The 16,372-nt window shown below is 43.0% G+C and overlaps 3 protein-coding genes across 5 annotated transcripts in view; 1 reads left to right on the top strand and 2 right to left on the bottom strand.

The window, feature by feature from the left end:
* Lias (lipoic acid synthetase) overlaps positions 1-7,424 on the bottom strand; it is an 18,826-nt gene extending 11,402 nt beyond the window's left edge. Inside the window, exons 1-6 of one of the 3 annotated variants that reach the window (XM_031342419.1) lie at positions 7,278-7,424; positions 6,566-6,735; positions 5,047-5,140; positions 3,649-3,729; positions 1,466-1,622; positions 1,333-1,390 (exon numbers count right to left, since the gene is read on the bottom strand). In XM_031342419.1, the coding sequence (XP_031198279.1) occupies positions 1,333-1,390; positions 1,466-1,622; positions 3,649-3,729; positions 5,047-5,140; positions 6,566-6,735; positions 7,278-7,322 (605 nt within the window). In that variant the 5' untranslated portion in view covers positions 7,323-7,424. Of the gene's footprint in view, positions 1-1,332; positions 1,391-1,465; positions 1,623-3,648; positions 3,730-5,046; positions 5,141-6,565; positions 6,736-7,270 lie in introns of all 3 variants that reach the window. The other 2 variants (XM_031342420.1, XM_031342421.1) reach the window with 2 other exon arrangements.
* Positions 7,425-7,485: 61 nt separating this feature from the next.
* On the top strand, positions 7,486-10,518 carry Rpl9 (ribosomal protein L9). The gene is made up of 8 exons (XM_031342422.1): positions 7,486-7,574; positions 7,982-8,028; positions 8,119-8,234; positions 8,521-8,616; positions 9,265-9,397; positions 9,722-9,802; positions 10,215-10,329; positions 10,442-10,518. Exons 2-7 carry the CDS (start codon positions 7,983-7,985, stop codon positions 10,319-10,321), a joined length of 579 nt encoding a protein of 192 aa, XP_031198282.1. The 5' UTR covers positions 7,486-7,574; position 7,982; the 3' UTR covers positions 10,322-10,329; positions 10,442-10,518.
* A 4,887-nt stretch (positions 10,519-15,405) lies between these two features.
* Klb (klotho beta) overlaps positions 15,406-16,372 on the bottom strand; it is a 36,747-nt gene continuing 35,780 nt past the window's right edge. The window contains exon 5 of the mRNA XM_031342417.1: positions 15,406-16,104. Within this exon, the coding sequence (XP_031198277.1) occupies positions 15,716-16,104 (389 nt within the window). The 3' untranslated portion in view covers positions 15,406-15,715. The remainder of the gene's footprint in view (positions 16,105-16,372) is intronic.

Below are 16,372 nucleotides of genomic sequence, written 5' to 3'. Positions count from 1 at the left end.
AACTCACTCTGTAGACCAGGCTGGCCTCAAACTCAGAAATCCACCTGCCTCTGCCTCCCAAGTGCTTGCTGGGATTAAAGGCGTGCGCCACCGCCAGGCTAGCTCCTTTTGTTTTTAGAGCCAGTCTCACTATGCAGCCCTGGCTGGCCTAGATAGAGTTTGCTATGTAGACCAGGCTGGCCTTAAATTCTGAGAACTTCCTGTCTCTGCTCTTGAACTCTGGGATTAAAGGCATATGCCACCAATGTGTTGAACTTTGCTCCTTTCTAATGTTTTTGAAATGAATGGGATTAAAATGTTTTTGTTTTTGTTTTTAATGTAGACTATGAGTAACATTGGCAGAACAGATAAAGATGAAAACTGTGTCCAGACATGTATTTTTACAATGAGGGTGTCTATCTCATCTTACTTTAGGCTTTTATTCTTCTAGAGATCTATTTAGTTCCACTTTCTGTGTGTTTTGCCTGCATGTATGTGTATATGCATTCAGTGTATGCCCAGTGCCCACAGGGGCCAGAAGTAGATGCTGGACCCGCTGTGGAGTTAGGATGCTTGTCAGCTACTATATGAGCCGGGAACTGAACCTGGGTCTTCTGCAAGAGCAGTACATGGTTTCTTTGTCTTTTTTTTTTTTTTTCTTCAGAGTTTCTCTGCATAGTCCTGACTGTCTTGGAACTCTATAGACCAGGTTGGCCTTGAATGTAGAGATCCACCTGCCTCTGCCTCCTGAGTGCTAGGATTAAAGGCGTACGCCACCACATGTTCTTAAATACTTAGTTTTCTTTGTGTGTAGAGGGAGGGGTAAGCATCAAACCTAGGGTCTTAAGCATGCTAGGCAAGTATTTTACCACAAAGCTGTATCCTCAACTAACTACTCTTTTTTTGTTTTGTATTGTTTTCAAGACAGGGTTTCTCTGTGTAGCCCTGGCTGTCCTGGAACTGACTCTGTAGCCCAGGCTGACCTTGAACTCAGAAATCCACCTGCCTCTGCTCCTCAAGTGCTGGGATTAAAGGCATGCGCCACCACCGCCCAGCTTAAACTAACTACTCTTAAGTGGTAACTTATTTAAAAACTCAGTGCTGAGCTGGATGTGGTGGCTCATCTTTAATCTCAGAATTTGGGAGACAGAGGTAGGTGTTTCTCTGTCAGTTCAAGGCTGGCCTGGTCTATACAGTGAGTTTCAGGACAGCCAGGGCTACACAGACTCTGTCTCCAAAAAAGAAGACGGGGGGGGGGGGATGTGGGGGGAGAAGAAGAGAAATAAAGAAAGAAAAGAGAAAGGAGAGAGAAAAAGAGCTCAAAATTTACATTAACAAATGTAAAACAAGTACCTTTCCTTCAAGCACGACACAGTCTTGGCGATGTGCTCAGCTCCCCCGTCCACCACATCTGCAAAGAAAAGAAGCTACTGTTCAAGCTATGCCACAATTTAACTCAAGCTACAGTGAGTGACACACTACTAACCATCTCGATCCACCGACGTCAGGACAACATAATCCAGACCCCACTCTGCAATTGCTTTGGCCGTATTGTCGGGCTCATTGGCATCCAATGGAGGGGGATTTCTTGCAGTCTTAACGGAACAAAATCTGCAACCTCTTGTGCATGTGTCCCCCATCAACTAGAATAGAGATGTCGCAGTTTACATCAAGTAGGCAGATGACCCCCAAGAATACAATGCCAAAAATAAATGGCAAAGAATGTAATCAGACTGGTTCTGTGTATAAGAAATCCAAAGGGCTGGAGAGATGGTTCAGAGGTTAAGAGCACTGACTTCTCTTCCAGAGGTCCTGAGTTCAATTCCCAACAACTACATGGTGACCCCCAACCATCTGTAATAAGATCCAGAGCCCTCTTTGGGTGTGTCTGAAGACAGAGATAGTGTATTCATATACATAAAAAACAAACAAATCTTAAAAAAAATAAAAAGAAATCCAAGACATTCACGATTAAACAATGTCTGATTAAGAAATACAAGTCTATGTGGAAAAAGAAAGGACACACTCAAGTAAGTGTTCAGGAACTGGAGAGGGTATGGGACCAGGAGGGAACAGATAATTTTATAATTTAAGGGGCCAGCGAGATGGCTAGTGGGGAAAAGTACTTGCCAAGCAAGTGCCCTGAGTGTGATTTCAGACCCCATGTAAAGGTGGGAAAAACAGACTCCACAAAGTTGTCCTCTGACTTCCATACACATCTCCACAATCATCATCATAGTCATCATCATCATCAACAACAGAATTTCAACTTAAAGCCAAGTGTGTTGATGCATGCCTGTAATCCTAGCACCTGAGAGGTTGAGGCAAGAAGATCATGAGTTCAAGGTCAGCCTGGGTACCACAGTGTGACTCAGTTTCAGGATTTAAATGGGAGATGGCTTAGTATTTAAGAGGATTGTTCTTTCAGAAGACCCAAGTTCAGTTCCCAGTGCCCTCGTCAAGTAAACCTCTACATGATCTCACTCACATATGCACACACAAAATTAAGGGCAATTACCGGGCAGTGCTGGTGCGTGCCTTTAATTCCAGCACTTGGGAGGCAGAAACGGGCAGATCTCTGAGTTTGAGACTAGCCTGGTCTACAGAGTTGAGTTCTGTAGTGGCATCCAGGGCTATGTAAAGAAATCCTGTCTCAAAAAAAGTAGAAATAAAATGAAATAATAGGATCCTAATGTAGAGTTTGTGGAGAGGCCAAAGTTCTAGTCTCTAACCAGAGGTATCATCAGGTCGTCTGCTGTATTGCTTCTCTTTACAACTTACTCATAGTTTGTAAAGATTCCTCACAACTCAATAATCAACAAGAAATGATTTGAAAAAAAAGGTTTTTGGTTTTTTTTTTTTTTGAGACAGGGTTTCTCTGTATATCCCGACTATCCTGAAACTTACTCTGTAGACCAGGTTAGCCTCAAGCTCAAGAAATCCACCTACCTCTATCTCCTAAGTGCTGAGATGAATGATGTGCACCACCACTGCCCAGCTAAAAATATACTTTTTTTTTTTTTTTTTTTTTTTTTTTTTTTTTTGGTTTTTCGAGACAGGGTTTCTGTAAGTAACCCTGGCTGTCCTGAAACTCACTCTGTAGACCAGGCTGGCCTCAAACTCAGAAATCTGCCTGCCTCTGCCTCCCAAGTGCTGGGATTAGTGGCGTGTGCCACCACCACCTGGCAAATATACTCTTTTTTAAATGACATTTTTATTTATTTTGTAGGTATGGGTATGTATGTGTATGAGAACATCAGGACATAAGAGAACAAGAGATGGGAATCGGAGGCAGGCAGTGGTGGTGAACGCCTTTGATCCCAGCACTTAGGACGCAGACGCAGGTGAATTTCTGAGTTCGAGGCCAGCCTGGTCTACAGAGTGAGTTCCAGGACAGCCTGGGCAATACAGAAAAACCCTGTCTCAAAAAACACACACACACAAAGAGTTCATTATCAGACACAGATGCATGGAAGAACCAATAAGAGGTTAATTCAGAAAGGGTGAAGTCACAACAAGTGTGGAGACCTCCAGGTTCTCTCTTTGTGATTTTATAAACTCATATGTGGTAAGAGTCTCACTGGGTGTTCACAGTACACATTTTTAGGAGAGGGCATAGACATCTCCATACCATGCCTGAACTAAGCTGTAGAGACCAGGTTGCCTTACCATGATTGTGGCTGTGGCTGTGGCATATTCCCCACCTCCCCAACACTCTCCAATGTTGGGACACCGGGCTTCCTCACACACCTGTGAAAACGGGAAACGACGAATCAGATTGAAAGGACCCATCTACCAACAATGAAGTATTAGGTATTTTAAGTGGTTTTTTTTTTTTAAGATTATTTTTATTAGCTGGGTCGTGGAGGTGGTCTTTTGTGCCAACACTTGGGAGGCAGAAGCAGGCAGATATGCAGGAGGCCAACCTGGTCTACAAAGTAAGTTCCAGGACAACCAGAGCTATGCAAAGAAACTCTGTCTTGAAAAACCAAAAAGAAAAAAGAAAAAAAAAGATCATTTTTATTCTAATTTTCTGTGTATAGGTTTTTTTTCTTTTCTTTTTTTAAAGATTTTGTTTATTATATGAAAGTACACTGTAGCTGTCTTCAGATACACCAGAGGGCATTAGATCTCATTACGGATGGTTGTGAGCCACCATGTGGTTGCTGGGATTTGAACTCAGGACCTTCAGAAGAGCAGTCAGTGCTCTTACCCGCTGGGCCATCTCTCCAGCCCTGTGTATATGTTTTTTTGCCTGCGTGTATGTCTGTGAACCACGTGCATGCCTTCTGTCAAAATAGTCCAGGGGAGAGTGTTAGATCCCCTGAAACTAGAGTTGGTTTCACTCCATAACTAGAGATGGTTATGAGCTGCCATGTGTGTGCTAGGAATCAAATCTAGGTTCTCTGGAAGAGCAGTCTGTGCTCTTAACCACTGAGCCATAAACGACTGCCTACGTTTCCCAAGAGTTCAGAAGACATATAATCACTGTTTTTCTTGTAGGAAAATTAGACTTGGTTTTACATAAACTAAGACAACCTTGGGATATACTTCCGGCCCTAAACATCTATGTACATTTTTATTACTGTTGATAGCACTTCACTTTTCTTCTTCATCTGCTTTTCTTGCTAATGTTTACTCATTAATTGTTTCTTTTTGGTCTCATCTGGCACCACCCATTTTATAATCCAAGCACCCAGGAAGTTAAGACAGGAGAATCACAAGTTTGAGAAAAAATGGGCCTATACAGTGAGTTCCAGACCAGCCTATGCTACCTAATGAGACTGTATCTCAAAAAAAAAAAAAAAATCTTTGGGGCTGGCAAGATAGCTCAGCAGTTAAGAGCACTGACTGCTCTTCCAGAGGTCCTGAGTTCAAATCCTAGCAACCACATGGTGGCTCACAGCCATCTGTAATGAGATCTGACGCCCTCTTCTGGTGCATCTGAAGATAGCTACAGTGTACTTACATATGATAAATAAATAAATCTTAAAAAAAATAAAATCCTTTACAAATATGGAGACATAGTATAGACATTGGGTAAACAGGAAGTACACTGCCACTCACTGTGTGGAGACTTAAATTCCGCAACGTATTTTTCAGTTTATTGTAATTTTTACCCATGGGTATCTTTGTCTTTAACCATGGAGGTAGTCTTAACCTAGAGAAAGCCAAAGAGAATAGTCCATTACCAACCTGTGGAAAACATGTACCTTTGCCCTAGCACGGTTTCCCAGATAGCCTTTTCCATATTTCTGAACTAAATCAATTCCATCATAGTAACAAGAACAAAGACTCATATTTAGGTCTACTTGAGCTGCTTTAGAAAACACTGATAACAGAGTCTAAGGGGGTGTTATGCTTCTACCTACCTTCAAACGTACATTGCTATACTGTTCTAATTAAAGGAAGGATTTTTACCATATTCTTCCCTATGAATACCACAATTACTACAGTAACTCAGGATAAGAACCCAATTGCACACCATTTATCCTGCATTCTAAATTCTAGTCATTAACAAAGGGAGATGGTTTGCTAATTTCAGTGGTTCATGTCTGTGTGGCTACAATTTAAGCCACAGAGGTGGTAGGATCAGGAGTTCAAGGTCAAATCTAACTACATAGTGAGTGTCTTCAACGATAGCCCAGACTATAGAGATGAATCTCTGATTTAAAAGAAACGAAGAAGGGCTGGCGAGATGGCTCAGTGGGTAAGAGCACTGACTGCTCTTCCAAAGGTCCTGAGTTTGGATCCCAGCAACCACATGGTGGCTCACAACCACCTGTAATGAGATCTGAGGCCCTCTTCTAGTGCATCTGAAGAGAGCTACAGTGAATTATGCCAGAGTGAACATGGCTGGAGCGAGCAGAGGTCCTGAGTTCAATTCCCAGCAGCCACATGATGGCTCATGGCCATCTATACAGCTACTGTGTACTCATACACATAATAAATAAATCTTTAAAAAAAAAAAAAGAAATGAAGAAATGAAAAACAACAAAAAAGACAGCTTTGGAAAGGAAGCTTACTTGATTTTCCCTGACTATTCACTTCTGATCTAGAAGCTGTTTGATAAGTATTTTTGAAAACAATGCTGTACACTGAACTTCTGTTACTATTTGTTTACTGTGTTGCTAGGAATCTGACATCCAGAGCCTTTGGCACGGCCAGGCCACCTTACATCATTAAAAAACAATTAAGATAAAGTAACCACGGGCTATATGCAAACAAATTAGAGCCAGTCCTGGAGGTGCACGCCTTTCATCCCAGCACCTGGGAGGTAGAGTTCTGAGTTTGAGGCTGGCTGGCTCTACGTAGTGAGTTCCAGGTTAGACAGGAACAAACAGTGAGTCCCCATCTCAAAGAAACAACAAAGTAAGCCAGATGGCAGTAGTGCACGCCTTTAATCCCAGAACATGGGAGTTGGATTTCTGAGTTTGAAGCCAGTCTATTCTACAGAGTGAGTTCCAGGACAGTCAGGGATACACAGAGAAACTGTCTCAAAAAAACAAACAAAAACCAAAAAACCAAACCAAACAACAACAACAAAAAAAAAGGAGTGCACAAATGGTCTCTAACATTTAATTACCTTTCTCCTTTTTGGCGCTTTAAGTTTCCTTTATATTCATCCCAGGTACTCTTGTCTGCAAGATCACCAGATACAAAATCTTGAAGGTCTGGTCCATTATGCAAAAATTCCTTTTTCTTATCTGGCAAAGAACTTAATGCTCTAATGGAGCACAGATATCTTCCAAATATCTACAGAAAGGATTCAGTACAACGTTCACTCAGTAGACTCTGGAATAATTTAGTTTTAACCCATTATTAACACAAAAGCCAAAGACCTGATTCAGAAATTTTGTGAAACGATTTAAGAGCTCAATCTATGTAGATCAGAATCTGAAAAAGACTCAAGGTGAAAGAACAGCAAGCCATGGTGACTCAAACATGTCATCCAGCACTCAGAGGAGGCAGAGCGAGGAGGATTCTGTGGTCTACGAATTTAGTTTCAGGCCACCCTAGGTTACAGGGACCCTGATGCACACTCAGCCCTGACGAATGGGAAAAAGTAGGAATCAGATCAAAGTTAACTGCTAAATATAGATTAGAAAACCTTAGGAAGTGACTTAACATGCCACGTTTTCATGTCTTCTATTCCTAAGACAGGTACTAAAAATACGATGTCAACAAGTTTGCAATAATTAAGATATGCCACGGCTGTCAGGGCTTTAAAAAAGGATATTTGGAACAATTTTCCTAGTTTTGAACTCGGGATAAGCAACGGCCTTCCTACCGCTCACCCGGAAACCCAGGCTGCGAGCTGCATCCCAGCAGCGTAGAGCCATCCCCTCTTTTAGGTCTTAGGAGGGTCAAGGGATCGAGGGAGCAACACTCCCAGAACTGGACGAGTCTAAAGTCCCGTCGCTTTACTTATGACGCAATACGTCTTCGCCGAACCTGCGCAAGTCGACCAGCTCGGCGATCGAGTAATTTCGCCTTACAACCGTCGCGCGGGCGTGACGCAACACGCAGGGCCCGGACGGATTACAAGAACGTGATGACGAAAGGCGTTCCTTCTTTGCCCCATCTACTGCGAGGTGAGGAGCTTACGAGCTGTATGCGTTGGGGAATCTGAACCCATCCTCTTTTGGGGACCCCGGCCGCCTGGACCCAGTGCCTCGAGTCTTTGTCCCGACTCTCCCCCAGCACGACGTGCGTCCTTTGGGTTTTGTGGCGCGATCTGGAAGTTGCGATCGGGCTTTCAGGCCAACCCCGGCCGCAGTCCTTCCGCCATGGCGCACCGGGCCAGGCTTCCTTCCACTCCTCCGGGGCCCGCTTATTCCCGGCCCACGCGTCCACGGGCCACTCCTTCTCATGGACCCACTTGTGTCTTTTTCGCCGGATTTCCTAGCCGGCGATTTCCGTTTGGAGCGGAACGCTGCCCAGTATGAGGTGTAGAACGTTCCCTTGCTCCAGCCTTCTTACCCAGGTGTTTGTGTTTCAGAATGAAGACCATTCTCAGCAATCAGACAGTCGACATTCCAGAAAATGGTAAGAGGCTTCACGCTTTGCCATGCCTTCTCTCTTGCATGCTCCTAAGCCCTGGCCTGTGGTCTCACGAGTCCATCTTCTCTTCCCTAGTCGACATCACTCTGAAGGGGCGCACCGTCATTGTGAAGGGCCCCAGGGGAACTCTGCGGAGGGACTTCAATCATATCAATGTAGAGCTGAGTCTCCTTGGAAAGAAAAAGAAAAGGGTAAGAACTTCAACATCTTCTGGTTCGACAGGTGCTTGTTTGTAACGATCCAATATCGTAAAGCCTGGTAACTGATGTTACCCGACCCCCGCCCCCAAAATAATGTGGCTGAGTGGTTATTCAACTTAGTTCTTTTCTGAATTTCTTTTCTTGTGTTCAGAGTTTTGCGGGGAGGTGTTTCGTCCCTCTCTTGTGTCCTGTGCCTGTGATAATGATTCATTTATGCGTGGCTTGTACTCACCAGCTAAAAATGCTGTGTTTTAATTCTAAAATTGTTCTGTTACAGCTCCGGGTTGACAAATGGTGGGGTAACAGAAAGGAACTGGCCACTGTCAGAACCATCTGCAGTCATGTTCAGAACATGATCAAGGGTGTCACACTGGTAAGCCAGTCCACACTGCTTTTTAACCCTTGGAAGAGGTTTCTTGGGTGTGTTTTGTTAATATAAATGTCTAGGGACAGGATGGACAGTAGGTTCTATGAACGAGACATTCAGATGTTGGGGGGTGGGTTACCACAGATCGCACCTAGCATTTTGCTGGGCAGGCTCCTTTACTTCTGTTTCGGGGGTTTGATTTTGTTGGTAGATAATATATAGTGGAGATGAGATTACTAGTTGGTATGTTTGAGACTTGTGGATAGAAAAGATCTGACTTGTGCATATCTGAAATCACCGTTCCAGATTTAGCTTGATAGTCTGATGCCCCTTATCTGGTGGTGTCTGTAGTAACATCCACAGATAGTCTAATGCCAAAAATGAGGATCTTGTGCCTTCCTTGAAGGATGATGTAGTGAAGCAAAGCTTCCTCTGGGAGCTTTAGGAAGATGTGTTGCAATTTGCTGATGGTACGCAGGGTGTGTATATTAGATTTCTAGTTACAACAAAAGCACCTTAGGGAATTTAGAGCTGACTCTGAGCCTAGGGCACACGTGTAATCCTTGGGGGAGCTGAAGAAGAGGAATCTCAAAGTCTACATCAGCCTGAACTGAAAACTTTGTTCAAGATTGCTCACCGCTTTGTTTAATGCAGGGCTTCCGTTACAAGATGAGGTCTGTGTACGCTCACTTCCCTATCAACGTCGTTATTCAGGAAAATGGGTCTTTGGTTGAAATCCGAAATTTCTTGGGTGAGAAATACATCCGCAGAGTTCGGATGAGGACAGGTATGTGTGGGCCTTCAGGAATGATGGGCAAGTTCTTTGTCCTTGAGTCTTGATGGAGTCTTAGTGTTTGGGTGCTGTGAAAGCTGTTTTAGCACTGTCTCTTTTGGTAGTTCTGATAGCTTGAGGTTTTCCTGAAGAGGGACTATGTTGAAATAATTGTAGGATACAGCAGCTTTTTGTGGAATCTGGGAGTCATGTTTGTCATCTGTGACTTCTGAGTCCAACCCTAAAATCTTACAGAACTTGATTGGTTGCTTGGTGTTTTATATAGAGTTGTATTTGTGAGATCTCATGGTAACACTATTGAATGCACGCCTCTTTCAGGTGTTGCTTGTTCTGTCTCTCAAGCCCAGAAGGATGAATTAATCCTTGAAGGAAATGATATTGAACTTGTATCAAATTCAGGTGTGTATATTTCTGTCATAACAGATGCTGGCATTTTATCTGAACCTTGAGTTTGAATGCATGCCTTGATTTCTCTGTTTCAAAACTGAGAAATACGAAGAAAATCATTTTGAATCTGTTCTATGTGTAATTGTATATTGTTCTTTGTATCATGAATACAAAATGGTTGTGCTCTGTATATGAAGTCAAAGTGGGTGGCACATAGCTGGCTTTGTTGGAAAAATATTTGTCTTTATGTCTATATTGGGATACGTATGCCACTGTGTTCATTTGAGATCCAAGTACAGTGAAGGAGTCCCTCCTTCCAGTGTGAAGTAGGCTCCAGGGATTGGGATTGAGTTGGAGTTAGTTGGGTTTGTATAAGATGAATTTGGTTAGTGAAATGATGGCTTTTTATGTACTTTATGTGTAGCTGCTCTGATTCAGCAAGCCACAACAGTTAAAAACAAGGATATCAGAAAGTTTTTGGATGGCATCTATGTGTCTGAGAAGGGAACCGTACAGCAGGCTGACGAGTGAGGCCTCAGGTGAGTGCCTGTGTCTACAGCTGACAGTGTGCTGTAGAAATGATTAAAGAGCTTTCTGGGACAGAATATTGACAAAAGTTTACATGAATGTTTGTTTGCTTGTTTTTTACAGTTTCCTAGCTCCAGAAACAAGATCCTGATCACAAGTACAATTTGGGCGCTTGGGAGAATAAAAGATTTATATATTGATTTGTGTCCTTGGTCTTTTCTGATTTCTTAATGGGTCAGCTGAAACTCAAGCAACAGCATGTTTTTGTTTGTTTTGTTTTTCAAGACAGGGTTTCTCTGTGTAGCCCTGGCTGTCCTGGAACTCAACTTTGTAGACCAGGCTGGCCTCAGAAATCCACCTGCCTCTGCTTCCCAGGTGCTGGGATTAAAGGCGTGCGCCACCACTGCCCGGCTTCGCAGAATGTTTTTTTATTTTGGTTTTTTTTCTTCCTGGAAACTATTGGCTTAAAATAGCAATGACAGAAGCTGGTCGGTGGTGGCACATGCCTTTACTCCCAGCACTTGGAAGGCAGAGGCAGGCGGATTTCTGAGTTCAAGGCCAGCCTGGTCTACAGAGTGAGTTCCAGGACAGCCAGGGCTACACAGAGAAACCCTGTCTTGAAAAACCAAAAGAAAAAAATAGCAATGACAGGCAACCTTCCTAGTGGATACTCAGTGAGTGTAGCACTTTGGGAGGGTCCTAGAGGTGCTTGACTTTGATCCAGGCACGATACTATTGGGTGGGCAGATGTGTCTCAGTAAGAACTGGGAAATACAGGTCATGATGGTTTCTTTGCAAGTTCTCAGTATTATCTTTGTAGAGTTGTAATTCTAACACAAGCAAGGAGCCTGTGGTTGCAGGCTTTGAGTATAGGATTATAGACCTGGTGATTATGTGAATTACTTCCCCACCTATTTGGGAGTGGCTTTCTCAACCCAGAATTTGTAAATGCTTGCCAAACACTGTTAGTCCCAGACCTGTAACTTGGAGAAGGTTGTCTTATCTGGTGGCCTCAGGCTCCACCTTGTCTCAGGCAACTATCACAACACTTAACCCTTTTTTTTTTTTTAAAGATTTATTGAGTTCACTGTAGCAGTTACGGATGTTGTGAGCTTTCATGTGCTTGGTAGGAATTGAATTTAGGGCCTCTGTCTTCTCTGGCCCATGTACACTGTAGCTGTCTTTAGACACCAGAAGAGGGCATTAGATCTTATTACAGGTACTTGTGAGCCACCATGTGGTTGTTGGGATTTGAACTCCGAACCTTTGGAAGAGCTGTCAGTGCTCTTACCAGCTGAGCCATCTTGCCAGCCCCAAAACCCATCTTTTTTTTTCTTTTTTAAGATTTATTTATTTTATGCATATAAGTATACACTGTAGCTGTACAGATAGTTGTGAGCCTTCATCTGTTTATTGGGACTTGACTTTTTTTTTTACAATTTCTGCTAGCTCTGGTCAACCCTGCTCCTGTCAGACATAAGTACACTGTAGCTGTCTTAAGACTCACCAGAAGAGGGCGTCAGAACTCATAAGTACACTGTAGCTGTCTTAAGACTCACCAGAAGAGGGCGTCAGAACTCATTACAGGTGGTTGTGACTCACTACTTGATTGCTGGGATTTGAACTCTGGACCTTCAGAAGAACAGTCGGTGCTCTTACCTGCTAAGCCATCTCACCAGCCTCTGTTGTTTTTTTTAAGACTTGTTTTGGTTTTTGTTTTTTGAGACAGGGTTTCTCTGTTTAGCCCTGGCTGTCCTGGAACTCACTCTGTAGACCAGGCTGGCCTTGAACTCAGAAATCTGCCTGTCTCTGCTTCCCAAGTGCTGGGATTAAAGGTGTGTGCCACCATCTTTTAATAGGCTGGAAACAAGTATATGTGTGCAATTAGTGTCTGTGTTGCCCTTTTGCCTTGCTTTTGAGACATAGTGCCTTCCCTGGGGCTAGTGTACAGGCACTGCCCAGTCTCGCTGCCTATGTCTGAATATATTTCTGGGTGCCCAGAGGAGTTTCCCTGGAGCTACAATTGTCACCACGTGTGAGTGCTGAGAGCTAAATTCTGCAAGGGCAGCACTGTAGTATCCTCTGTCTCCAGCTCTGTTGCTTTAAATATAACCACCAAGACTAGAATGTCTGGGCTGGTTGAGAGCATTTGCTACTCATTTTCTGGTAACTCAGATGCCAAGAAGACCCTGTCTCAACCCGAAAAGGGCCAGGTTGAGTTGTCAGGATGCTTTCCAGCTAGCAGCCACAAATGTGGCTTGTCCTATCTGTAATTTCAGGCTGTGGTGGCGCACGCCTTTAGTCCCACCACTTGGGAGGCAGTGGCAGGTGGATTTCTGAGTTCGAGGCCAGCCTGGTCTGCAGAGTGAATTCCAGGACAGCCAGGGCTACAAAGAGAAACCTGTCTCTGAAAAAACAAAAAAAGGGGGGGGGTGTTAACAAGAAGTGGGTTTTATTGACATGTGGGATGTGTCGCGTCTTTCTGCAGCTGCTCAGTTGAGTTAGAACTTTTCCTTGGTATATCACTGGATTGTGAGCTAGTGATTTTCATATGCTCCTCCAATCCCTTCCAGTGTGGCAGCAAGAAACCATGGCCTAGGAACTTTACATTTGGGGAAATCAGCAAGGAAGGAGTTCTGACGGCTTAACGGGAGCACATTGTTAAATAGGAAAGGTTTTAGGTATGTGGTGGTGTATTCCTGTAGCCCCTGCAGTGGAGTTGAGGCAGGAGGGTGAGGAGTTAGGGTTATCCTGACTTTATATATATCTATATAGATAGATATCCTGACTTTATATATGTCTATATCTACATATAGATATCCTGACTTTATATAAAGTATATATATATAATATTTCTATTATATATATAATTTTGTTTTAAAGCAAAACAAAATTATAGCTTTTTTATGTGGCTAACAGTACACTTGTTTAGCCACCTATAATGTGTGTCATCCTAAAACCCAAGAACTAAACTTGGAAACATGACTCAGTGCTGATGAGCACTGGCTGTTCATATAGAGGAATTTAGTTTCCAGCAACCACACTATAGGACACACAAGTGGTACATATATACATGCATGCTAAGCACCCATACACATTTTAAAAAGAACCTGCTGAGACTGGAAGGGTGGTGATTGTGGTAACCAGGAATAGAAAAACAGATCTGCTGTTAGATTTGGCTAGTCCAATGGCAGCTTCATTGTTTTTTTCATGTGCTGTCTCTTTGGTTTTGTTTTTAAATTAGATTATAAGAATTTTAATACATTGGGACAGTGGTGGTGCATACCTTTAATCCCGGTATTTGGGAGGCAGAGGCAGGTAGGTTTTTAAGTTCAAGGCCAGCCTGGTCTATAGAGAGAGTTCCAGGATAGCCAGTGCTACACTGGCTTGAAAAACACAGAAAAGAACCTCAATTATGTCTTAAGTCTGATATCTAACAATAGGTAGTTCTGAAATACAGTTAAAATCACTTTTAACATTTTAGGATGGTTTATCACTAAGGCTCTTTATGGAGGAGCCCACTTTGACTCCTAAGCCTAAATTCCTGGAGAAGGTCGACAGTGACTGGGTAATGTGACTAGCTTCAGATATTCTATACCTGTGTGCCTGAGGAAGTTATGAAGCTCTGGGGGACAATGCAGGACTCTATGAATAAATGGTCCTTTGACCATTATTGGTAATCCATTGTAAAATCTACATCTTTTAAACTTTGCTAAGTGTGTCAAATCTTGTCACCTTTTTTTTAAGGTAATAGGGGTAATGCTAGTTTATTTTAAAATGGGATTTGCTATGCAGTAAGGCCAAGAGAACAAGATTTGCATAGATACTTGGGTCTAGTCCTTTATCCTGTGATCTTTCTACATACATGTGTTCTGCCTGTATGTATGTCTATATGAGATTGTCAGGCCTAGAACTGGAATTACAGACAGTTGTAAGCTGCCATATGGGTGCTGGGAATTGAACCAGGGTCCTTTGGAAGAACAGCCAGTTCTCTTAACCTCTGAGCCATCTTTCTACCCATGAAGCTCCTTTAAAATTAGAAGTCCAAACTGGGCCTAGTGGTGCACACCTTTAATCCCAGCAGTTGGGAGACAGAGGCAGATGGATTTGTTAAGTTCTAGTCAGCCTGGTCTCTATAGAGCAAGTATCAGGACAGCCAGGGCTACACAGGGAAAAAAAAAAAAAAGCCTGTCTTGAACCCACTCACCCTGCCACAGAAATAAATAAAAATAAAAATTATGTCCAGGCAGTGGTGGTGCACGCCTTTAATCCCAGCACTTGGGAGGCAGAGGCAGGCGGATTTCTGAGTTCCAGGCCAGCCTGGTCTACAGAGTGAGTGCCAGGACAGCCAGGACTACACAGAGAAACCCTGTCTCGAAGAAAAAAAAAATTACAAGCCAAATAAGAGAGCTCACAAACATGGATGTTTAAGAACTGCCTGAAAGCCGGGTGGTGGTGTCGCATGCCTTTAATCCCAGCACTTGGGAGGTAGAAGCAGGTGGATTTCTGGGTCTACCAGGTGGCTGGAGAGATGGCTCAGCAGTTAAGAGCACTGACTGCTCTTCCAGAGGTCCTGAGTTCAAATCCCAGCAACCACATGGTGGCTCACAGCCATCTGTAATGAGATCTGATGCCCTCTTCTGGTGTGTCTGAAGACAGCGACAGTGTACTTATATGTAATAAATAAATCTTTTTAAAAAATGTACGAAAAGAAACCACTTTTTTTTTGAGAAAACCTAACATTGTTGTTTTAGAGCTTATGCTTTACCTATGTATGGACAAGTATGATCTAAAATTCTGTTGTGTTTGTACATTCCATCTGAGGATAACTCTGACCTAAACAAACAGTACCTTGTTAGAAGTGCCCAGAGTATGTCACTAACTGTCCAGTTTAAATAGTTTTAGCTGGGCATGGTGATGCACACCTTTAATCCTATCAGAAGGCTGAGGCAGGGGACCCTTGTGAGGGTGAGACCAGCCTGGTCTACACAGAAAGTTCCAGGACAGCCAGAGCTACATAATAGACCTGCCTCAAAACAACAATGACATCAAAATAGGTTTAAACTGTGAAGTCTAAGACAACAAAATTTCACTTCTTAAAATTAATTTCTTTACCATGAATAGTGATTGTTATTTACAGAAGAAAGTTAGAGCAAAAGGATGTGAAATAGCGATTCACACTTCCTGAAGCAATGTTTAGAGTCACGAGCAGAGTTAATGTCAGGGTGCCTTCAGCTCGGAGAACGGATTCACTGATTGTCAGTACCTGAAGGGATTATTTGAACCACACTTCAAAGGCATCGATTGTCTTCACCTTGGTTATAGCTGTCTCTCACGTTGTAAGTGACCAGTATATGGAACTGGAGTGAATCTTTAAACTATGACAGAAATGATAGCTTAGCTGAAAACTCTGCTGTGGCCTTTTTTCAATGGTATATTTTGTAAGTTCCTTGCTTTCTGGAATTTTCTTCTCTTTCGATGATGAAAAATGGTGATTGATAGCAGTACAGCCAGAGTGGAGATGAAGCAACAGCCAAAGAAGATGAGTGCTTTCTTCTGCATGAGCAACGAGCAGGCGGTGCACCCTGTGTCTGCTACAGGCTGACCACATACAGCACTGCTCTTCTCAGACGGGAAGCCACTGCTGCCGATGAGCTCGCCATAAAACTGCACAGAGGATTTAGCTTTGAAGTCAGATGTGAAAAATCCAAACCTAGGCTTAGATTTCTCTTCAGTCAGTTTGAATGCATAATAGCCTTTGATTTTGACCTTGTCAATGAGATATGCTGAAAAAAAGAAAGAAACATTGTTAATCACAAATGGTTAGTAAAGTATCTTTGAATAAGAATTTAGGGGGTTAGGGAGAGCACTCTCTCAGAGGCAAAGGGGAGGAGGAATGGGGTGAAGAAGTCTTGGAGGGAGGACTGGGAAGCAGGGCAACATTTAGAATATAAATAAATAAAAACATTTTTAAAATTTAGTTTTCGAGGGCTGGAGAGATGGCTCAGCGGTTAAGAGCACTGACTGCTCTTCCAGAGGTCCTGAGTTCAATTC

The sequence above is a fragment of the Mastomys coucha genome, unplaced genomic scaffold (assembly GCF_008632895.1).
Source record: "Mastomys coucha isolate ucsf_1 unplaced genomic scaffold, UCSF_Mcou_1 pScaffold22, whole genome shotgun sequence".
NCBI classification, from domain to species: Eukaryota; Metazoa; Chordata; class Mammalia; order Rodentia; family Muridae; genus Mastomys; species Mastomys coucha.
Note: the sequence above shows the minus strand (reverse complement) of the source record. Positions and strands in the feature narration are given on the sequence as shown.

Bases quoted from the DNA above. Each gene is read 5' to 3' on its own strand.
- Rpl9 (XM_031342422.1), top strand. From the start codon at position 7,983: ATGAAGACCATTCTCAGCAATCAGACAGTCGACATTCCAGAAAATG. The intron at 8,617-9,264 runs GTAAGCCAGTCC...TGTTTAATGCAG, and splicing joins TGATCAAGGGTGTCACACTG to GGCTTCCGTTACAAGATGAG. The intron at 9,398-9,721 runs GTATGTGTGGGC...CGCCTCTTTCAG, and splicing joins CAGAGTTCGGATGAGGACAG to GTGTTGCTTGTTCTGTCTCT.